General features: G+C 40.7%; 2 protein-coding genes across 13 annotated transcripts in view; both read left to right on the forward strand.

Moving 5' to 3' along the window:
• Positions 1 to 3,113, forward strand: part of TEC (tec protein tyrosine kinase) — a 120,172-nt gene extending 117,059 nt beyond the window's left edge. For all 4 annotated transcript variants that reach the window (XM_016128158.2, XM_016128156.2, XM_036227955.1 and 1 more), the window contains 3 exons: positions 945 to 1,063; positions 1,143 to 1,300; positions 2,504 to 3,113. In XM_016128158.2, coding sequence (XP_015983644.1) covers positions 945 to 1,063; positions 1,143 to 1,300; positions 2,504 to 2,587 — 361 coding nt within the window. In that variant the 3' untranslated portion in view covers positions 2,588 to 3,113. The remainder of the gene's footprint in view (positions 1 to 944; positions 1,064 to 1,142; positions 1,301 to 2,503) is intronic.
• A 2,049-nt stretch (positions 3,114 to 5,162) lies between these two features.
• The window catches only part of TXK (TXK tyrosine kinase), a 53,299-nt gene continuing 34,310 nt past the window's right edge, over positions 5,163 to 24,151 (forward strand). Inside the window, exons 1-5 of one of the 9 annotated variants that reach the window (XM_036227957.1) lie at positions 5,268 to 5,351; positions 10,049 to 10,240; positions 20,736 to 20,790; positions 21,796 to 21,898; positions 22,596 to 22,801. In XM_036227957.1, coding sequence (XP_036083850.1) covers positions 10,225 to 10,240; positions 20,736 to 20,790; positions 21,796 to 21,898; positions 22,596 to 22,801 — 380 coding nt within the window. In that variant the 5' untranslated portion in view covers positions 5,268 to 5,351; positions 10,049 to 10,224. Of the gene's footprint in view, positions 5,352 to 6,891; positions 8,354 to 9,255; positions 10,241 to 10,272; positions 10,288 to 20,335; positions 20,791 to 21,795; positions 21,899 to 22,595; positions 22,802 to 24,151 lie in introns of those variants that run through there. The other 8 variants (XM_036227958.1, XM_016128159.2, XM_016128161.2 and 5 more) reach the window with 8 other exon arrangements.

A 24,151-nucleotide genomic window follows, 5' to 3' on the forward strand; every position in this document is an offset into this window, starting at 1 on the left:
TTCCTTTTGTCCCTTGATCTATTCATTTATCCATACACCCATCTGTAAGAAATTAGGTACCTACTATGTTCCAGGCACAGTGTTAGACTGAACCATAGTAGAGAGTAAGACATTTGAGTCCCTGCCCACATGCAGCTTATATTCAAGAGACAGGGTGACACATAGGACCTGAGACATGCAAAGAGGGGTAAACACAGAGCAGTGGGATAGCAGGGGTGAGCAAACTGTGGTTCATGGGCCAAGTCTGACTTTTTGTACAGCCTGTGACCCAACAATGGTTTTCACACTTTGAAATGATTGAAAAGAATTAGAAATGTGACCAGTGAAAATGATCTGAAATTCAGATACTACTGTCAATAAATAAAGTATAACTGGCCCACAGCCTCGCTCGTTCACTTTTATATTGTCTATGTCTGCTTTCACACCACAGAGGCAGAGTTGCGAGGTTGGGACAGAGACTGTGTGGCCTGCAAAATCAAACATGTTCATTATCTGGCTTTTTTAACTTGCTGTAGTTTTAAATTGTGCTCTGTGGAACTATAGGGGCTAAAAGCACGTGTGTCTCCAAACGCTTTGCACCACTTCCTTTAGAGCAGCTGTGCTTTAGATGTCTTACACATGGGGCCTTTGGGTAAGACTTTGTTTAAAGAATTGTTGCCAAAAAGTTGGCAAACTATTTTATTATATTCTGCCTCTGTTGCCTTATAAAAAAGAAAAAACAAACAGAAAAGTGAAAGCATAGATACTAATGTTACAATGTGTCCATATAGAACTGAGATGGAAATCACCAGCGTGGCCACCAACGCAAACACTTAGCTTCAACCGGATGCTTGTTGGACTTCAGTCAACTGTGTTTTTGATTCTAAGGGGAAAAAAATTAAAGAACATGTACAAAATGCAGATCGTAACTCAGAGGTGTAGACTTATGGTGTGTCTTACTCTAGGTATGTTCTGGATGATCAGTACACAAGTTCTTCTGGTGCTAAATTTCCTGTGAAGTGGTGTCCACCTGAGGTGTTTAATTACAGCCGCTTTAGCAGCAAATCAGATGTCTGGTCATTTGGTAAGACACATGGTCCATTTTTCCTCCACTCTGCTCTGAAGAGGAAGTGGATCATTTGGTAACTCTTACCCTTTTTCAGGTGTTTTAATGTGGGAGGTGTTCACTGAAGGCAGAATGCCCTTTGAGAAAAACACCAACTATGAAGTGGTAACCATGGTTACTCGAGGCCACCGACTCCACCGGCCAAAGTTGGCATCCAAATATATATATGAAGTGATGCTGAGATGTTGGCAGGAGGTATAGAAATTTTTTTTGCTCTTTTTTTTTTTTTAATCTCTAAAACATTTATGGATCTGGGCGGGCTTTTAGATTAATAATGTATAGTCTGTATAGCCTTGTGAGTTGGTGCATGTTTTACATGATTTCAAATTCTAGGTAGGAAGCCAACCCTCTAACTCAGTTCTGAATAACAGGAAGAAGAATGTGCTAATAATTCAGATAATAAATTCAGGCTGCTGTCCCACTACCAGGTGGAATCTTGCCATAGTTGCCTGAGTTAGGTACCCAGGGAGTAAGCTTGGGGCAGTGGCTCTTCTTTCAGGGGGCTTCTCGTATTGGAGACATTACTCTTTCACCAGGAAGGGTTTCTTTCTTCAAATCTCTTTCTCGGGTCTTTTCACTCACACTTTTTGGAAGTTTTCCTTTCCCATGTATTGAAATGTTACTTTATAGAAGAGGTTAAACAGCAAAATGACTTGAAAGATAACAATAACAATAATTATTATGAAAGATAATAATATTAGCACATATGTATAGAGTACTTGGCACTGTACTAAATGCTTTAGATTTAGTTCTCAAAATAACCCTTTGATGTGCAGTTGCTTTTACTATGATCACTCTCTGCACGAGAATACCAAGCCTCATGAAGTTGATGCTTGCTCAAGGCCACTTAGCTACAGAGAGCCAAAGTCCTGTCTGACTCCAAAGCCCATGCTCTTGGTCACTTGCTATAAGTCTCCTAAGAGCAATGCCTGGGATGAGCAGAGGCTTTTGGGCAGGAAGTGGTGCTAGGGGTAGAGAGTGGTGCCAGTGTGAGCAAAGGGAAGGAGGCAGTAACGAATGGGATGTGGATACACAAGGGTGGAGATGGGTCCCGTTGAGCAGAGAGCCTGTGTGAGGGTTTTTCTGGGAAATGAAATTAGATAGGTAAAGGGTGGGTGATGGGCAGGTTATAAAGGGCACTGCAAATTAGCAGGACTTGATTTTGCAGACAGTAAGTAGCTCTGTCAGGTTCCTGAATGGGGATGCAAAGCAGTACAGTAGAAAGCTTAGTCTGGTGGCAGTACATGCCGGATAGATCAGATCCATCTGAAGACACTGCATGTTCCAGACCCAAAGCAGTGAGGGCCTCGCTCTGGTGTGCTATGTTATCTGAGTTTGAGAAATTATTTTTGGAATGGATTCTGGAATCCACAGCTTCTCTTTGATTTTTAATTGTAGAAACCAGAGGGAAGGCCTTCCTTTGAAGATTTGCTGCGCACAATAGATGAACTAGTCGAATGTGAAGAAACTTTTGGAAGATGAGTAGTATTGTGATCGGTGGCTTCCAGATCCCAAAGCACAAGGAAGAAGTGGCACTTTGTGGTTAAATTTTAATTTATTTAGCACTTGGATGCTTCAACTGTTTTACTTACAAACTGGAAGCACCTAATGCATCTGTTTTTAAAATATCCTTAGCTCCATAACTGAATCTTCCATATTATGGAAATACTACCTTAGAGTTGCGATGAAAAGCGCTCACTTTTGTCCATTCCACAGGGCTTGAGTGCCCCCACAGGTACCATGCTTTGGCCCCAGGGTTTGCCCATTTGAGGGATACACATGGGGCCATGTTAGCTCGTGTCAGTGAAAGACCAGGGTAATCGGGGAGGGGAAGGGTACTAGAGCCATGTTCCTGCAACCCTTGTCTTCCCTCTGACATCTTCAGAAATCTAGGCCTGGGGCATTTTCTAGAATGTGGGTTCTGGAGGAACCAGGAACCCACCTTGGATAAGTATCCATCTTTCGTTTTGAAAATACATTTTCAAGACTGCCATAAGTATTACGTTATAAAACATTTGTATGTTGTATATATTGTAAATGTATATAAAATATAAAGTTATATATTTATAAAAAAACATGAGTTGTCTTTTAATTGAAACTTGGAATTCTGTAATATATTAGCTAACCTTCTTAGACTAGGGGTGGAACCTTAAAGCTTACAGTCATCAATTCCTTTTCCTCTGGAACTCAAATCTTCCTTACTGAGGAGAAAAAGGTCTGGACCTTTCTATCATTAATGCCCCCTCTTCACTTAGGTGACCATGGTTAGGGTACCCGAACAGCTTAAGGCCCCAACAGAGTGCATGTTTAGGCTAAGTGACCTTGCCCATAGTGTCCACAGCTAATTGGGGTTAGGTGGAAAATTGAACTAACAGCAGTCAATCAGTTTCTATATCTTAAGAATCTGCCCCCTGGACACGCATGCTGTAGGTGGAGGTGCTGGGCTCTGGAGCAGTTGAAAGATCAGGTGACTCAAAACAAAGGCTGCCCCCACTGTAGGCAAGACCCAGGAGCAAGCTCAAGTTCTGGCAGAGAGACCAGGAAAAATGGAGAGCTTGTTATATTGAGCTATCTCACCGGTGGTTTCCAGGAGGCCTGGTTGGACTTGGGTTCCTGGATCAGAGAGATTGCCTATTATTGCCTCACAATAGACCTCATGATCGAGTTTGTTTTAGTGGGTTTCTCCTTTACAATCTCTTGACTAAGGCACCTGCCGAGTTAGATGCTTCATTTTTTTTCATGAGCTCGGTGAAAAACAGCTTTGTCATCAATAGCAGAGGCTACATATTGCCCCACACATTATTCTTGCTGTTGTGTGGGTAGAAAGCCAAGGAAGAACCAGGGTTTTTCTTCAGGAGTTCTGTTTGCTCTGGGGACTGCCGTGGTGTCCCCTGTGCTGGGGAGCATTGTGTGAACACATAGCTGTGGCCGGCTGCTCTGAGCAGTGACTTCACTATGACCCTGGAGAGCCATCTCTTTCCCTTCTTGTTGGTCCATCCACTGAAGGCCGTCTTCCAGCCTTCCTTATCCCTCTTATAATGGAAAACATACCTATCTTAAGTGTTGTCACAGTCTGTTTGCCACCTACCTTCTCATCTTCCTGTTTAACTGTACCCCTATCACAAAAACATACACACCTTTTAACTGAATTTTAGCTTATTCAAGGAGTTGGTCATACTCGAGATATACCCTACTATCATTGTCACACTTTTCTCCTTCCTTCCTCCCTTTCCTTGACTCCTCCTGTTCCTCCCAATCCCATTCACACTTTCCTTCATCTTGAGGAGCTGCTTCAAGGTGCTAGATGATACTGAAGGAAGTGGGGAGAAATATAGTCCTTTCGCTAACTTATATATGCAATTGATTTGGAAGATGAGGTGGATAACACCTTGCAACACTTGTGAACATTTTTTCAAAAATCTTTAACTAGTTCACTGAAATGTAAAAACAGTTTTTACATAAAAGCATAGCTAAGGCAAAAGGTAAAGTAAAAATAGAAGAATCCACCCAGAATGCTTAGAGATCTTAATCTACGAGGCAGGAAATAGGAAGGGCAATGTGAGTACTCTGTGTCTTCATTAGAGTTTTTTTCTTTAGTTATAGTTAATTTTTGTTTATATTTTCCAGTGGAATGAAATGATTTTTTTTTTATTGTTGATATTGTTGTTTTTTGTATTTCTCAGCCACACTCTAGTCACCTTGTAGGTGTATTATTGTATTAGCTGCCTTTCTCACTCCAAAACGTTTCCTGCCATGGTCCTCGAAGTATCTGTACTGAGTGGGAGGACAGAACATTCCAGACTTTATGCTCCGAAACCTAGAATCTAATTTTGTTTCTACCATTAAGTGTGTCCCTTAACATATGCTTCCATTTCCTTCTCTGTCCAGAGAGGGCAGTTTGATTTGATGATATTTAAGCTCCCTTTTACCAAAATTTTATGATTTCTTGGAAATGTTGTGTGCTAGAGTCACCCACACAACTGGAAATGAGAAACTAATAGCACTACCCTGAGAGATCTGGATACAGATTATTGTACTTTCTTCTATAAACCATTGGGTTGTCATTCACACACTTCTGAGGTTTGAGAACAGGAAAATAGGTGGGGTTAACTTTGCCCATGAGAAACATCTTGGGTGAGCTATGATTTCAGTTAAAAGATGTGTTTTTGTGACTGGAGTGCCGTTGAAGAACCAAAGGCTCTTTTGTGTACTCCCTACAGAAGTGCAGCCATGATCCTTTCCACCTGTAAGTAAGATGGCTTTGTCATTTATCTTCAGGGCTTGTTCTGAGCATAGTATTTATCCTTGAACACCAGAAGAAGTTTTCTCTAAGGCATGGGGCCTGTGAAATTTTGAGGATAATTTCCCTAGATGTTGTGTCAGGGTTTTGTTTCTTAATTAGATAACCGTTGTAATGGTGTGATTTTAGTAAATGTTCTTCATTGAGAATGCAAAAGAAAGCAAAGCAAAAATAGTGTCCTTAAATCTGTATGAGCATGTGGAAATGCAGTTTGATAAGTGTTTGTTTTTAGAATGATACCTAGTGTAAACAGCTCGGGGCTGAAGGCAAGGAGACCAAGTTCAGGTTCTGGATTTACAGCAGCATAGGTGGGTCACCTTTAACTTTTTTTCTTTAAACGTCTACAGCACCTGGTATTCCTAGGTGGTCTCCCATCCAAGAACTAACCGACCCTGCTTAGCTTCCGAGATCGGGCATGTTTAGGGTTGCATGGCTGTAGACTCAACAACATCTTTATATCAAGTTCCCAACTATGAAATCAGGACTTTCTTTTTGCTCACCTCCCAACAAAATATCATAAAGAAACAATAGATAAAAACATGTTCATCATGAACTTATTTAGACTGAAGACTATTCAGTCCCATGTGAAATTTTTAGAAATGCTTATTAATTTAGCTCTGTGACTCAGAGGGTCTTATAATGCAAATAAAAATAAGGAGGAAAAACAGTCTTTGATTTTAATTCTGGATGACTAAGAAACCAAACTTTAACAAAGCTCAGTCACATCAGATTAAAGAAATCAAAGGCCAGCTAACAAAGTTTTTACATTTCTGATTTTTGAGTAGTGATAGAAAAAACTGATTGCAATTTTAAAATGTCAACTGTTTAAGCCAGATCACCTCACAGGACCCAACACTTGTTGGTAGAATTCATAAAAAATAAACGAGGCTATTCCATTTGTGCTGACCTAAATATGAGTTATGGTCTTTATCTACTCATAGATAAAAATGGGGCTGCCTGTTATCAGAAATGCAGACCAAGCAGAGCAAAGCAGGAGCTAAGAAGCAACAGCCTGTGTCTCCACCTCTCCCAACAGCAAAACAGTGAACAGCAGTGACTTAATAATAACCTTTTTATTGAAAGCTGTGTAAGAATTTGTTTTTCACTTCTCCTGAGGTCAGAACTAGAGGAAGGGCTGTAAATTATAGGAGGAAATTATAATAGGAAAGTTATATATAAAATAAATAATGTTGAGGGTTGAGACGAGAACTAGATTGCACAAGGGATGAAATAAGAGACTTGCTTATTAGCCGGGATATTTTGAGGATCGTTCTATCTGTCCTGGAAAGACATGGATTTGATGAGCTCTCACTGTCCTTTCCAATTTCTGATCATTTGATTTGATGGTAAGATTGCCTGTTTTCTTCTGACTTAAACTTCACCTGGACATGGCTCTTTTTTTTTTTTTTTTTTTTTTTTGGCAAGGGATGAAACAACAAGTGTTTACTGTTGACAAGAGAAAGCCAAGAAGTGCCTCAAGGTGTGTTACTGCTCAGCAAAAAAAATGTTTGCATGTGTTTGCCAGGCTGAAGTCATTTGCCAAATATATTTGTTGTTTTAAAAGCTGACATAGGGCAGGAGCACAGGAGGAGAGAATGGTGGAAGGTGACTGATCATACTGAACGATGGGGAGAACCTGAGAGAGTTATCGGGGCACTGCTTCAACGAGTTTCAATTTGTGAAATGCAATTGCCAGCATTTCTTCCAACTAACAGTTGCCCTGGGAACAGACCCAGCTCAAGGGGGTTATTTAGAGGACAGGGCCCAGGGAAAAGAGCTGGGGTTACAAAAGCTCATCTTTTACCTCCCTTCCACCTCATTTTCAGCTAATTTCTCTGCCTTTCTTTTCCAATCTGTAAAGTAAAAGGAAAAATATAATTTATATAAGTGGTTCTTAAGTCTTAGCGTGCCTAAAGCATGACTGAGATACTATTAAAATACAGGTTTCAGGGCTCATCTTTATAATTTGATCTGGAGGTGACCCCCATAATCACATTATCTTTCTACGTCCTGTTTTCAAAGCCCTCTCCTTATTGTATTCAATTCCCACACCAACCCTGCTAAATTAATATCTTCTATTACTACTATTACCATTAATATGAAGACAAAGAGGGTAGCCATATAGGCAGTCTCTAAGATGGCCCCCATGACGGCCACCTCCTGGTATGCATACCCTATGCAGTCCCTCTGCTTGAGTTTGAATTGGACCTAGTAACACACTTCTCATGAGGAGAACATGGTCAAAGCGATGGAGTGTTACTGCTGAGAGTACGTTGCAGAAAGACCGTGGCCTCTGTCTCAGTGCTCTGGGGCTCCCTGTCTCTTGGATAACCAGCTGCCGTGCTGCAAGCATTCCCAGGCAGCCCACGGAAAATCCCCATCAGAAGAAACCAAGGTGCCAGGGCCAGATGACAGCCATGTGAGTGAACTTGGAAGTGGGTTCTCCAGCTCTGTCCCGCTCAGCCTGATTACAATTGCATGAGTTTCATGAACTTCTTCACTTTGGGCCAGAGGCACCCAGCCAAGCTGTACCTGGGTTTTTGACCCACAGAAACTGTAGGATAATAACTGTTTTATGTCTCTAAGTTTGAAGATAGCTTGTTTCCAATAGATAATTCATTGACTAAAGGAGGTAGAGCCATGAACCAAAAACAAACGTGGCCACTTTTACCACCACTTTGACTCAGGCTGGAGTTGGTCCCTTTCTCAAAAACAGAATTTCTCAATGTTAATATGGACATGAGTATATGTGTCTTTTATTTGTAAATCATTTCACTTTTACCCCCCTGCAACTGCTAAAGTCTGTAATAGTTATGACAAATATGGCCACCATTTGTAACCGTTACGAGGTTTCCGTGCCTTCTTGTGTGCTGACCTGCAGATTCCCCTGTTGTTCCTCAGAGAAGCCCTCCTGGCCAGTTCGTCTGTCCTCTTCCTGCCCGCCAGAGGTCAGTGAGCATGGCTTCCAGCACACTGCCAGCCACACCAGCAGGTCTTATGGCCAAGCTCTGCTTCACAGCACAAGCTGGCCAGCTACCTTGGCTGTATTTCTGTAAGCGTGTCATGAACTTTAAGTTCACAGACAACAGTCTTCTAGGAAATACTGCTCTGGGACCTGGGGGTGGGGAGGGCTTGGTGCAAGATGACAGCGGTCCAGCTCGCATCAGCTCACTAACAGAAAGAAAGAAACGCTTCTGCATAGAGCAAAGAGGGCTTCAGCTTGCCGGAATGTTAGGTACCTTGGTGGGTGGGGTGGGAGTCCCTCGCCGAAGCTGTGAACAGATGAGCAGTCTTTAGGGAGACTCTGCTTTTCCTTCAGCACCCTTTACTCCCCTGGTGCCCAGTGTCTCAGCCAGCGTCCCAGTTTATTGTCCCATGAGCTAGGTACCTGTTTTCTGTTAGTATGCAGTGAATCCCCTAATTCCTCTTACTTTAAGTTTTCCTAGGAAAGGATAATGTAAAAAATAAATAAATAAATAAGGTTGAGATCTAACAGGATTATTAACTTTGTCAATAGATTCAAAGATATTAACATTTCTGGTAAATCATAGTTACTAGAGATGTTAATATTTTTGAATCTATTGACAAAGTAAAAATGAACAGTTTAACATCAAGAAGAAACACAGGAATGCTCTTTTAACATTCCTGTTCAAAGGAATGTCCTTTTAATATCAAAGGAAAGGCACACTCACAAAACAAGGGTAACTTAACACCTTAAATATATAGAGTGTGAACTCAGAATAAAGGATATCTTTCTAAATTAAAAAAACATTTTTACGAAAAACTCAGTGTATTTCCCTCTCTCTCTCCTTCCTTCTTCCCTTCCCTTCCCTCCTCGCGCCCCCCCCCTTCCTTTTCCTTCCTTTCTTTCTTCCTCTCTTCCTCTCTCATTGGTGTGAATTCTCAGTTGGGCATCTGGAAAGCCTATTCTGATGCCTGGTCAGAGGTAGAAATCCACACTAAAGAAAGCTAGCAATGCATCACACCCCCCAGATAATATAGGTTAAGTCAATTAAAATGTGTCTGTCTGCAAATAGCCTTTAAGAAATAGATCTAGTGGTGAGAATTTATGACAGTAATGACGAAGTTTGACCTTTCTGTAAATTTCTGGGAAAAAAAAAAAAAAGACATAACTTGCAGTGAACTTAGAGGCTCAGCTCTAATCACCCAGATCCATTTTTCCAAAGCCATAGGTTTTCAAGGTTTTCCCAGTCTCCACGCCCTTCAACTGCAAGTGCATCTGGCACCACAATTCCTTGCCTTAAAACCACGACCTGGCGCACGTGCAGGGGCAACTAGCCTGGTCTTTAGTTCAAGGCACTTCTTGAAATGGAGCTAGTTATTTATGTTTTCAAATAAAAATCACTAGCCATCTGCCTGTTATTATGATCAAATTCAGCTGGGACGAATTTAACTCGAACCAGTGACTCAAAATGAAACTCTGACATCGGAAATGCCAGGGTATAACACGAGGTTACACTGATGTAAACCTCAAAACATTAGAAACGGAAGGAACGCCTCCAGCGTTGCTTCCCAGGCAGCGGTGGCCCAACAGCTTTTTATTGAATGTTTATTTGTTGTGCCGAAAGGGGGACCCGGGAGCTGTCTGGGAAGTGGTGCTTCTCACATTTGCTCCCTTCCAGGGCCCCCAGGTGGAAACCGGTCCCAAACAGCCCTGTTGTAGCCGCCCACACGCAGCTGGAGGTGGAAGAAATGCTAATAGGACCGTGGCGCAGATGAGAAGGGCAGCGAGGCTTCCCAGAAAAGAACACGAATACCAGACGAAATGAAAGGGCCGACTGCCTAACCCGCGAGAGACATGCCAGTTTTAAAAGGTCACAGAGATTATGTCCGGATGTGATACTTTTTTCCTGATTTGCTGGTACATGATATATAATTAAAGATATTTGCTGGGGAATAAAAAGCCGAGGAAAGGAGCAGAGCAGACATAAGCCAGGGAGAGGAAGTGCGGTCTCTGTCTCATGATAACCCTCAATCCTGAAGATATCCTGCCAGAAAGCAAAGAGTCACTGCCCATCTCTGGGGCATTTTAGTCTCCCTGGCAAAGGCCCTTGATATGCTCGAGTTTCTGGCTAAATTGGGAATTTTCCAAAGGCACAAAAAGAGCTTTCTCTCTGCAGGTTAATCAGCAAAAACAATTCAAAGAATGATTTCTCTAGTCACAGTATGCTTATGGAAGTGACTTCCATTTATTCACTCACCTGGAAGACCTGTGATGCTGTAAATTAAAAATGATCATAAACCTAATGATCATTGACATCTGCTTTTGAACGGGTCAATTCTTCAATCTATAAATAAAGATGCCTAGTGTCTTGGAAAGTCATGCCAAACAAGGGAACACCAGAGAGCTGTTCGGCTTTCATGATTTGTTTTTCACTCATTCGACATTTATTTATTGGCCAGCAACTGTGTGCTAGTAACTGCTGGGCAGAAGGGAGGCAACCGGAAACAAGTCAGAGGTTGGCTTTCCTGCTCACAGCTGCTCTTGGTCTTCAGGGGAGAGAGAACAAAACCTTATAATTAAAGCAGTGACAGTGTAGGTGTGCACTTTCCTTTGATGACAATTGTCTTTGCTATTGAATGAGGAAAAATAAGTATTTTTAAAAAGGCTTCCTTCTAAATTCTAGGCTGCAGGAGACAGCAAAGGTAAGCGAGGGACTGCATTGGGTTTACAACCCACTCTGCTGGTGTGTAGCCACGTGTGTGAGTTCAGCAGGCAGGCGAAGGGCTTTTCTTAGTCCCCAGATATCAATTCTCCCTGCTGATTGATACCAGCAATTCTTTTAGAAAGTTTTATGTATTTCAATTTAAGGTATAAGGATAGTTAATTTCATGGCTCAACTTGACTGGGCCACGATGTTCAGATATTTGATCAAATGTTATTCAGATGTTTCTATGAAGGTTATTGTGGGATGAGATTCACATTTACATAGGTGGAATTTGAGTAAATCAAATCACCCTCTGGTGTGGTGGGCCTCATCCAATCAGTCGAAGGCCTTAATAGAACAAAGACTGACCTCCCCTGAGCAAGAAGGAATTGATTTTGGACTGAACTGCAGTTTTTTCCTGAACCTCCGGCATACCAGCCCATCTCATCACATTTTGGACATGGCAGCGCCTACAATCATGTGATCCATTCCTTAAAATAAATCTTTTCTGTTCACTCTAATACAGGGTGTTATGCTTATAAACATGAAGGTGCCTTTAAAAGAAACACTATAGTACAACATGTTCACTATCACATCATTCACACCTTACCAAGAATAAGTTTCAGAGCCTCTCCTGAGAGCTTCTTTGATAGTGGGGGGAGAGAGCCCATTAGAGTCCTGTAAGGAGGGAACATTTGCCTTTAAACCAGGAGCAGAGAATGGGCTCAGAACAGAGGAGCTGGGGGCTCAGGATCGGCTTTGGCTTACTCGGCCTTCCCCTGTTTTGTCTTTAGAGGGAGAACCACATCTGCTTCTCTCTGTTTACCTTAACTATATCCTGTGAGTACTCCCAAAATACTTGTTGAATGAATTCTAGGGAAATGGGGAAAGGAAAGTTCGAAAATTAAGTAACTGCTATGTTCTAGGCACTTTGCTCAACTATCTTATTTAATCTTCTTACCCACAAGGATGGTTTCATGGTTATGCTCATGAATTCTGACCCAAAGTTTTTGGGCTTGAATTGGGACTCAGTTGCCTTTTAGTTCAGTGGCTTTGGACTGTGTGGGAAGTGAAAATTTCCCCTTTTCCCTCTTATTTCTTCTGGCTGGTGTAATAATTGAATTGACATGAGACAGATTAACAGGAGAAAATAACCAAATTTAATTATGTACATACAGGGGTTCCATAAGAAAACGGGGCCCTAGAACAAATCAGGTAGTTAAGGCTTATATGTTCTCTTGAGCTAAGGAGAAAGGTGGGGGAAGGGCATGTTGTGGTTTGAGACTTCAAAGTGGAGGAAGGCAGTTCACTTGGAGATGGAAAAGCAAATGTTTGGTAAACAAATGCTTGCTCAGCCACCTTTAACAATGGCACACAGAAAGGACTTTGATCAAACAAGCCTTGCAAGGTTCCTCCCCATGTATCTTGTACTAGTTTATGTTAAACTATAGTTACCGACAATGATAACCTCCTTCCTAGAGCAGGCCCTCTACCTAAATTCTTTTAGGCAGTAATAGGGAAATTCAAAGGGGTTTTCTCAGCCTTTCATTTTCTTAAAAATATCACAAATACAGAGGACAATCTGGCGATGGCCAGATGGGAGGGGGGTTGGGGTACTGGGAGAATGAAATACAAATTAGTAATTGATGGATGGTCACCGGGATGGGGAGCAGGACAGAGGGAATGTAGTTAGCATTAATGTATTGGCTAGGTGGAAAACCAGAGGAGAGAAAGAACAATTAGGGGGATCGTTTTATAAACTATATAAATGTCTAACCAATGTACTGTGTACTTGAAACTAATAAAATAAAATTAAAAAAAAAAAAGATAACCAGCTTAAAATAATATCCCAAACAGGGATATTTTGGGTGGCAAACTCTATTGCCCCTCAGGACAAATTCCTGTACCTCTCTGTTACTCAGTTTCTTTATCTGTAAAATGGGGATGATAACAGGACCTATTTCACCGTGTAGGGAGTAAGTTAGTATAGCACAGCAAGATCTTAGTAAAGCGCCTGCATATGGTAAGGGCTATGTTGGTAGGAGTGGGGAACCGCCTTTCATGGAAGATAGGATTTATTTCCTACATTTTCCAGATGAAGCTCCTGAGTAATTGCCCAGAATCACATTGTTGCTACAAGAAAATGGAGCCCTGATTTGACTTTAGGTTGGTCTGACACGAAGGCCTGCTTGATCCCATAATAACAAACAAACAAACAAACAAACAAACAAAACAAAATCATTCGAACACTAAAGATGTTTCAGCCATTTCATTTAGCATCTAATGGTTTGATGCTTGATTTCGGATAAGCTTTTTCTTTCTTTTTACTATATCTGGAACAAGAAGTTAGACTTAAGACCTACTGAAAGCACCAGCTAAAGCTCCAGAGGCTCAGTGTTCTTCAACTTTGCTGCTCCACGTAGTGAAACAGTTGACCACAAAAGATCGTGGTCAGCGTAGCTTTCTCTGTGGTCAGCTTCGAGCTGTGAGATATCATGTGGTGAAATGAATTACTGAGAAGTAGAGCCCAAGTGTAATCTGATGGTGTAGATACTGGCGAAACCTTATTTAATAGCTATTTATTAAGTTCTTGCTATGTACCAGGCACTGATGTTGGATGCTATGAAAAAGGCAAAAATGCATAAGATGCAGTCCCTGAAATTGGAGGGCTTACAGTCTAGCTCAGTGGTTCTTACCTGGGGGTGATTTTGTCTCTAGGGACATTTGACGATTCCGGGAAACATTTTGGTTTTCTCAATTTGGAGGAGGAGATAGGTGTCAGAGAGCCGGCAGGGTGTGGCTGCTGGCATCTAGTACATAGAGGCCTGGGATGCTGCTACATATCCTACAATACACAGAACAGTCCCCACAACAAGGAATTATCCAATTTAAAATCCCAGTAGTGGCGTGATTGAGAAAGCCTACACAAAGAAATATTAATGATCATCTAAGGTGGTACCTAATTAAGAGACAGTGTGCGGGACAGATCCCATGTGCTCTGGGAGCCCAAAGGAAGGTAAATTGGGAGTGGATGGCAAAGGAAGCTGTTTTTACGCCGAAGGTGGGCAAGGTGTCTATGAGAATAGAACAAATGGGAGAAGCTGGTACGATAAGAATTGGTGAGCACTAAGAGCCGGGGTCAGGTTGGTCATATTATGCAAGGCCTTGAAAATAAGAGGAGAATATAGTCCTGACGCCAGATGCAGTTGAGAGTTGTTTTAGATGCTGAACTTGTAGAGCAGTTGGCTGAGACAGACTTCTAGGGAAATGAGTATACAGATGGATTGAAGGAGAGAGTTTAGAGGTGAGGCTTAGAAGCAGGGAATTTGGTCAGTTCATTCAGTCACTGAGCAAACACTGGTTGCTCATTGGTGAAGAGCAGAGACTCTGGAGTGGGGGCACCTGGGTTTCAATCCTGGCTCTCTACTTATAAGCCCTTTGACTCTCAGCACAGGAGATCTTCTTTCTGGTTCAAATTCATCATCTCTAAAGTGGTACCTACTTCATAGGGTTGTTGTGAGGATTAAAGGAATTAATGCAGAAATAAAATTACACTTAAAAAAAGAAAAGAACAAGTAGGGCAGAGTAATCCCACAGTTAGGGAGTGCAGATGGTGATGGTAATCAGCTTGGGTACTCAAGAAGGTGAGATTTTAGCAGATGTGAGGAGAGTGAAGGTTGGTACATGGGGGAAGAGTGGTCTGAGCAAGACAAAAGCAAAGAGCCTAAGGTGAGAGCAGCCTGGTGTGCTCCTGAAGCAGCAACGAGGGCAGTGTGGCTGGGCAAAATGAGCAAAAGCACAATGCAGAGACAATGAAAGGCAACAGGAGTCTAGATAATGAAGGGTTTTACAGGCTAGTGTGAGAAATTTAGCTCTAATTCTCAGTGAATGGGGAGCCATTGTGAGGTTTTTAGATAAGGAGTAACACAACCCTATGTAGGTTTTAGATTAATCGCTCTGTCCACATGGTTTATTTTATATTGAAAATAAACCATAGATGATTAAGGGTAGGAGGAGGAAGAAGTTAGGAGGCTGCTTGCATAATCCAGATCAGATGATGGTGACTTAAACCATGGGACTCATAGAAGGGGGGGAGGAAGGGGAAGCAGTAAGAGTGTGTGTGTGTGTGTGTGTGTGTGTGTTTTGAATAGTGGTGAAATAAAAATGAAACAAAATGAATACATAAATAAAACAAAAATGCAAACATAAACATTTCCAGTGGTATTAAGTACATTCACATGTTTTACAACCATCATCACCACTATCCATCTCCGGAACTTTTTCATTATCCCAAACTGAAACACTTGGATGTATTTTTAAGGCAGAGTCAGCATGCTTTCCTGACACTGGATTGGAGTGTGAGAGACAGGAGTCAAAGGCGACACCAAGGTCGGCCTGAGCAGCTGGAAACGTGGACTTGCTATTGACAAAAAGGAGGAGGATGGGTAGAGCGCGTCTGGGGAAGAAGGAAGAGCTCAGATTCCCTCATATTAATTTGAGGTGTCTGCTAGACATCCTAGGAGAAAATTTGAGAATGCTGTTGGGTATGCAAGTCTAGAGTTTTTAGAACTGGATTAGACATGTATATTCATGTGTCATCAGCAGATAGATGGTTTTTAATCCACAGGAAGGAATGAAATGATCAAGGGAGTAAATGAGAGAGAAATAAAAGAAAAAGATCAAAAGCTTTGAGGCAGTCTAGCCTTAGACACAGTGTAAGATGTTAGAGAGGAAGAGGAGAAAGAAGCAAGAGAGACTGAGAAGAAGGAAAACAAAGAGGTTATAGTGTCAGATGCTGCTGAGAGGTCAAGTAAGCTGAAGATTTAGAATTGACCATTGGATATAGCGGTGTGGAGGTCACTGGTGACCCTCACAAGAGCAGTTTTGGGGAAATGGTAGGGACGACAAACTTGACTGGAATGGTCTAAGAGAAAATGGGAGGGGAAGAACTGGAGGGAGCAAGTAAAGACTACTCATTTCTAGAGTTTACTATAAATGGGAAGGGAAGCTGATGGAGCAAATAAGGTCAAGAGTGCTTTGTTTTGTTTTGAATGGGTGAAGTAACAGCATATTTGCATGCTGATGGCAATGATCCAATCCAGAGAGAAAAAAAAATGGTGATGTGGGCGAGGGAGAAAAAATTTTATAGAAATTTTGAATTTGAAAACTTCTGCCTGGGGCTTTGGCGCAGAATTTTGCCACGATCTACGCAATACTCTGAGCTGCTTCACTCATTTGTGTAACCTACATTTGATTCCGCATCCCTTGGACTGGATAGATAGAGATCTCTAAGGGATTCTAAAACAAGACCGGAATAAATTGGTGTGAATGTAAATTAAACCCTTTCCTGCCAAAGTAGATAAAGCCCTCGAGTGCTGATGTATCTTCTTCCTAAGGAGTATGTTTGGCAATTTGCTCATGCAGACAGCACAAGATGAAAATTGACAGAAGCAGTAATTTATTTTAGTCTCCAGAAATCAACCTTGAGATGGTCCTTGGAAAATGGGTGGTTTCTGGGTACAGGCAGAGGGAGAAAATTGTGAAATCAGGGGTGATTGGTGAAACGGTAGTGGGAACAAAGATGAGTCTTTTCCTGGCTTGCACTAGAACTATCTTTAGGGTGATAAAAATGAGACATTTACACTGGGCCACCAATATGTTGCCCAAAGACTGAGTAATATTAATGCCCAAATCAGAAGAAAGCTAGTAACCAATACATGAATCTAGGTTTAGAAGGTCAACTTTGTGAAAGGAAAGGGAACTAATATATATTAATTACCATGCTGGCTATCTTTATTCTTATTCCCCCTTTTCTACCCTGGAGGGATGAGCTATAGGGATTAAATGCGGTAGCCAGCCTGCATGATGGCTCACTGACTCCAACGCTGCACTCTATCCTGGAAAAGTAATCTGCAGGGGTTAGTTCAACATGCTTCCCAGCTTCAGGCTTCTGGCTGGACTACACCCAGGGGAGCCCTGGGGGGAAGCTGCGGTGAGGTTGCCTCAAGCTGGCCCTGTCCCTCAACAGCAGGTCAGTGCTCCTATCAGAGCTGTTTCTGCCCCACTCAACTCTCCCTCTCCCGGTCCCTGTGCACCTAGGGGTGATGACAGTTCTACTACGCGGAACCCAGGTTCCTGTACAGCCCTTACAGTTTCCTTGCCCCATCCACACTTTTGTAATTAGTCCCTTTGTAAATAAAACTTTAAACAACTATTCTAATTTAAATACATCATGTTTAATATTGGAACCCTGACTGATACAGTCATTAGTATCAGAAGTAGTTCTAGGAAATAGTCAGAATTGAATCTGGGATTCATTTGCTCATAGTTAAAGATCCAGGGATAACCCTATTGCTGGGAGAAATAACGCAATTATCAATTGTCTGAATTATCAGTGGGATGAAAGACGCGATGCTGACTGTATGGAGCATCTGAAAAGTCTCAGTGTGGGAATCACAGCACAAACCCCTGGGAGTTCGGAGTAATGCCCTGACTCTGCCTATTTCCCATTTGAAAAGAAGCTCCTGGCTTGCTACTGGTGAAGACTGAATGCTAATCACAAATTGCAAAATATTTATGTGATTCAAATTTCTTTTCATGAGCTGAGTAGTTATCTGATTCACTGAACCATAAAACTGGGCACACAGAGCAGTCATTGGTCAAAATATGGAATTGGTATATATGGAAGTGGGCCTCAGTAGGTCCAGAAGGCTCAAGGAAGCTTCATGAGCAGGTGACTTATAGTCTCACAGTACTTGTTCTTTCTGCTTCTTCAGCTCACAACAGAGGCCTCTAGGGAGTCCCCAATCAGGTCTGATTTACAGGTAGATCTGCATCCTGAGCGCATGGGAAGTAAACAAACAGCCACTGTGCTACAGCTCCATTCAGAGGTAGCTTGAAAGATAGTGCTGAAATAAAATTCTCCAAGAACTTTAAATTCATCAGTTTGTTCACTTTGTTAGGGCAGGATTGTCTGAAGTATCACTCTACACTGACTCATGGGCAGTGGCAAAAAAGTCAGCCTGCTGGTTGGGAGCACTGAAAGAACAAGATTAGCAGATTGGTGCCAAGGGGACCTGGGGGAGAAGAATGTGGTTGAAACTCTTGTGATGGGGGACAAAATGCAAAGATATAACCAGAGGTTACAAGATGATCTATTCTATAGAGTCACCCTAACTTTTCTCAGTTTCATTGGTGCTTACTCAATGGTTCTCTGAATACTATTACCATGTGTCCCATATTCAGAAGCGGCTGGCTTGATAGGACAGAGCAATGGCCTGTGAAAGCCTCAATTACTATGGCATCTGGGAGACAATATCTTGCAAAGCTGGAGCGGTGTCCAATAAGATGCAATAAATGTCTTAAACCAGCAGCAAATATGCAGTCAGGATGCGTGAGTCTGGGAACTAAAGAGTGAAGACTGGAGTGGTGCCTCACACCACTTCATCCAATAACACACTGGAATATTGTTCTCCTTCCCTGCGCCCCTGGGTTTGGTTGGTTTAGAGATTCCAGCACCCAAGAAAAGAATCTTTTTCTTAGGGAGTATTGAGACTGTTCTCTGGTCATTTTGGGATTCCTTGTGTCACTGAATTGGCAGGCACAGAAAGGGGTCACAAAACAACTGAATAAACAAAACAAAACAAAACAAAAACTCAGAAACAGAGACCAAAGACATAGTTGCCAGAGGGGTGGAAGTTGGGGGGATAGATGAACAAGGCGAAGGGGAATATAGTCGATAATATTGGGATAAGTTTACATGGTGACAGATGATTAATAGAATTACTGGGGTGATCACATTATAAGGTATAAAAATGTCGAATCACTATATTGTCTGCCTGAAACTAATATAACTAATACAGTATTGTATTGTATACCAACTATACTTAATAAAGAGAGAGCGAGAGAGAGAGAGGAAGAGGAAGAGGAAGAGGAAGAAAGAAAAGAAAGAAAGAAAGAAAGAAAGAAAGAAAGAAAGAAAGAAAGAAAGAAAGAAAGAAAGAAAGAAAGAAAAAGAGAGAGACTCAGTGAAGCTAGAGTGAGTATCTGATTACCAGGAAGGAATTGATTTGGTTCTTCACAGTGAGGACAAAGAGGACTTTCATGTTGAGGGGTGAACTGTACTGGATGTCTTCTGTTTGCACTCCTATGTTCCAGGGCTTTAGAGATGAAATCTAATTTAATCTTCTCAACAACACTGTAATAATAATAGGTCTTCTTGATTACCCTCTTACTTTATACCGGATTTTGTTCTAATACTTTACATGAATTACTTTAATTAATCCTCACAGTAGCCTTACATGCTAAGTATCCTATTATTCCCATTTTACACATAAGGAAACTTAAGTGCAGAACAGTTAAGTAACCTACACGAAAGTGCAGTTAGAGATTAGCCTCTGCCCTATAGGGCTTCTCAAACTGGGTTGGTATGGTTATCTTTTTTTTTTTTTAATTTTTATTTTTCAATTACAGTTGACATTCAATATTATTTTATGTTAGTTCAGGTGTATAGCATAGTGGTTAGACACATATAATTTATGAAGTGATCTCCTTGACTAGTCTAGTACCCACCTAGCACTATACACAGTTATTACGATATTATTGACTATATTCCCTATGCTGTACTTCACATCCCTGTGACTATTTTGTAACTACCAATTTGTGCCGATTTGTACCAATTCGTACTTCTTAATCCCTTCACCTTTCACCCAGTTCCCAACTGGTAGTTTGTTTTCTATATCTATGAGTCTGTGATTATCTTGTTTTTACACATAGGAAAACAAAGAGAGAAGTAAAGGAACTTATTCTAGATATAGTCAGCCCCACAGCTAGGATTCAAAACTGGATCTGTCTAACCTCAAAGCTAATGCTCATGTCTAATGCACTGTGCTTTGTTCATAATACTTCATTTTCAGGTGTGACTATGAGAAAGAGCTGACTGTGAAAAGCACATTCTATGAGTATAAAATGTCCTTTTTATAAATTCAAGATTTTAAATTCAAGGTTTTAAAAAAAGGCAAATAATCTATAAACTTAAATAAAGGTTAAGCTTGACAATAAAAGTGTAAGCATGATCCAGATTTACTACGGTAGCTAGTTCTTTAAATATTCAGATTATATTTGAATTTAGTCCATAGAAAACTTAAGAGCCAAAAAACGTATATATGTTTTATATATAAAGTATAAAAGTAATATAAATACATTAATATACTTTGTATAAAATATATTACATTATATTATATAATACATTGTAAAAATATATTTGTTATTTTATATAAATATATACAATGTATATTAAAATGTATTTTCAAGAGAAATGTAATGACCTTAATTCGAAATACCTGCTAACAGGTTTTCTAGGCAAACAGTGGTCATTTATCATTTGCAGACGGAGGCAACGCATAAACCAGACCTGGGGACAAGAGCCTGAGAAGGGAAACCACATTGATCAGGGTGCCAGTAACATACTTTTGCTTTAGCAACAGGTTTTCATCTTCCACTAGAGAAGGAGGTCATGGTCAAGACTTTGCATACGCTTTGTAATAATTCCTATTACCCTTGCCCTTGGGGATTTCCTCTTTCGGCACAGCATCACCAGCTTCATCTATCCAATATCATGGACCTATGGCTTTCTAACAGCTGAGAATGCTCTGCTTTTCAGATAACACCATCCAGTCAATTTTCTGTTGCTGCTGTTGCTGTTCCATGCAGAAACGGTAAGTTTATTTTCCAGGGGCAACTTCTTGGAAATGAATTCATTTAGTTTCTTTATTGTCAATTGAGTCTCCGTTTCTCTTTGTATCTGCTGGTACCTTTGCCTGGAAACCCCTTCTCCCATTTTCTCCAATTCATTTAAAACCATAGGTCGAATGTTAGGTTTTCTATGATCCTTCCTTGATCCTCTTGGGTTTAATTGCTCCTTGGATTGTGCTCCCAAACCATGTGGCTTGGTTCTCTATTTATTATTTATTTCATGTATGCTATTTATATGTCTGCATTCCACTCTGTAATTTTGACCCTTTCTGTCTTATTTGATTATCTCCTCAAAACCACCAGTGTGTCTTACTTTGGTGCCCAGCAAATGATTGTATAAGAATAAAATCCAAGGTGCCACGATAATAGTAACAGCTAACATTTAATGAGAGTGTCCCACATATCAGAATGTGCTATGAGATTTGCGTTTATTAGCTCAAATAACTCTCAAAACTACCTATGTGTGTGTGTGCTTTTTTTTACAATCCCCCTTTTATGGATGAGGAAATTGAGGCTTAGAGAGGTTAAAATGCTTACCCAAAGCCATGCTATGAAATGGTAGAGGTGGGATTCAAACTCATGCTCTTTATCACCGCAACATGTCTACTTACAACAGTAGACACGGTCAAAGGAGATAATGCATGCAAAATGATGCACACTGTGCCCAACACAGTTTTTCATCGTTATGATTATAACTTTATGTCCTTAATATCCACAGTTAGGGCATGTGACATATGTTTTCTTAATTTTATTTCATAACAACTCTCTATATACTCTTAGCATCTCTAGTTCCCAAGTAAATTAGGTTTTGAGAGTAACTTGCCAAAGGAAATGGAGTTACGCTCATAAATAAAAAAGCCTTTGGAAAGAGACCTGGATTTTTCTACTAGTTTTGTGATCATCTACTGAATTTTTAGATAACTTGAATACAAATAGTCATTTGTAACATGACTATTTTTCAATATCAGACAAGTGAGAACGCAAATAAACCTGAGCAAAGATGAAGAACTTTCGGAAAAATACACTCAGCCTCGCAGGCCATGGTTCAGTGAACTGCCAAGTAAGAAGCAAGTAAGTAACATTTTTAGTGGGGAGGGTAGAGAAAGCTTCCATTTTTAGGGTCTACACTCCATGAGGTACTGTTTGCTGCCATGCCCAGAGCCTGGCATCGTGCTTGGGACATAATAAGTGCTCGATAAACTTTTAATGAATGAATGTTCTAGAAGAAAGCAAAAGTGAAAAGGACCAATTAACATAGCCTGCTCTGCTATATTTTGGAAGAACTTGAAACTGAACAGTGAAAAGGAAAAAATGTATTCTGGCTGTTGCCATTTTGAAGCCAGGATTAACTTTCACTTCAGTGTTGAGAGAAATGGTGTTCTCAGAAAGTGTGGCGAACCTAAACACAAGCTTATAGCATGTTAGAGAGAGGGTTGCTTTTCTTTTTCCAAGAGAGAAAAACCCTTAAGACAAAGTGGAACTATTGGGAAGAAAATCAAGATTTAAGAGTCGTGACATGAAAAACAAAATGCAATGTAACGTAGGCAAGAGAACTGGTGATCTTGAAAAATGTACAAAATGATGAGCGTGTTGCTGGATTCGAAAGTTTTACAGTTGGTCGTTTCCTACGTTTCTCCCACCCTGGCTTCTGCTCCGGTGCAGCTGGACGGGAGAAGTGAGGCAGCAGGCAAACGTGCTGCATGCCTCTCTTTTACTAGTACAGGTTACTAAAGCCATAGTACAACTATTCCCTTACTGGTTTTTACAGTCCAACAGGGGCCGTGTGCAACCATCAAAACGCAAGCCGCTGCCTCCCCTCCCATCCTCTGAGGTTGCTGAAGAGAAGATCCGAGTCAAGGCACTGTATGATTTTCTGCCCAGAGAGCCCTGTGATTTAGCATTAAAGAGAGCAGAGGAATACCTGATACTGGAGAGGTATAATACTCACTGGTGGAAGGCAAGAGACCATTTGGGGTAAGACTGGTGGCTTGGTCCTTATCAAATTCCTCCTCTTCTTTTATCATCTGAAGACTTCTGAGGCATAAAGAAGACTATTTAGTGGCTCCATTTCTTCAGGGTTATAACTCCTCCTTCTATGTGAAATTGAACCTCTCTCCATCTGTGTGAAAGGGCATTTTAGCACTGTGACTTCAGACAGACTCTCAGAAGTATATACACCTGGCTGAAGTAGATACACCTGGCTTCACATCCACGTGCTGCCATTTATTTTTGTGTATCCTTTGGGTAAGTTACTTACCCTCTCAGAGTTTCCATTTCTTTTTCTTTTTTTTTAATTGAGGTATAATTGACATATAACATTATATTAGTTTCAGGTATACAACATAATGATTCAATATTTGAGAAATGATCTCCGCAATAAGTCAAGTTAATATGTGTCACCATACATAGTTACCAAACTTTTTTCTTGTGATGAGAATTTTTAAGATTTAGTTTCTTAGCAACTTTCCAATATGCAATATTTGAAACATTATTAACTATAGTCACCATGCTGTGCATTACATCCCCATGACTTATTTATTTTGTAATTGGAAGTTTATATCTTTTAACTCCCTTCACCCATTCTGCCCCTCTTCTCTCCCCCATCTCTGGCAATCACTATCTGTTCTCTGTATCAACAAGCTTTTTTTTCCCCCCCTCAATTTTTTTCAGATCCAACATAGAAGTGAACTCATACAGTATTTGTTTTCCTCTCTCTCACTTATTTCACTTAGCATAATGCTCTCAAGTTCCGTTCATGTTGTCACAAGTGGCAAGATTTAATCTTTTCTTATGGCTGAATAATATTTCATTGTATGTTTATACCCCATTTTCTTTATCTATTTACTCGTCGATAAATACTTAGGTCATTTTCAGCTCTTGGTTATTGTAAATAATGCTACAATGAACACGGAGTGCATATATCTTAGAGTTAGTGTTTTTATTTTATTTTTTTCAGATAAATACTCAGAAGTAGAATTGCTGGATCATATGGTAGTTCTATTTTCAATCCTTTATTTGTAAAATGGGAATAATAATTCCAAACATATACGTTCTTATTTTGATTTACACTTTCTTTGGAAATTTGACTTTTTTTTCCTATTAAGCTTTAAGCTAGGAACAGAAACAATATCTTACTCATTTTCATGTTTCTGTAATGACTAGTTTTGGAAGTAGGTGCTGACTTAAACAGGAAAGGAAAAAAGACCCTGGGCTGCAAACAGATTTCATTGTGTCAGTTGCAATAAATTATTCAGGCCTGACTAGAGTCCTGGGTAGAGAAGAATTCTGAGGAGATTCTGGGCTTCCTGGGAAGGAATGCTAGTA

The sequence above is a fragment of the Rousettus aegyptiacus genome, unplaced genomic scaffold (assembly GCF_014176215.1).
Source record: "Rousettus aegyptiacus isolate mRouAeg1 unplaced genomic scaffold, mRouAeg1.p scaffold_m13_p_10, whole genome shotgun sequence".
Classification (NCBI taxonomy): domain Eukaryota; kingdom Metazoa; phylum Chordata; class Mammalia; order Chiroptera; family Pteropodidae; genus Rousettus; species Rousettus aegyptiacus.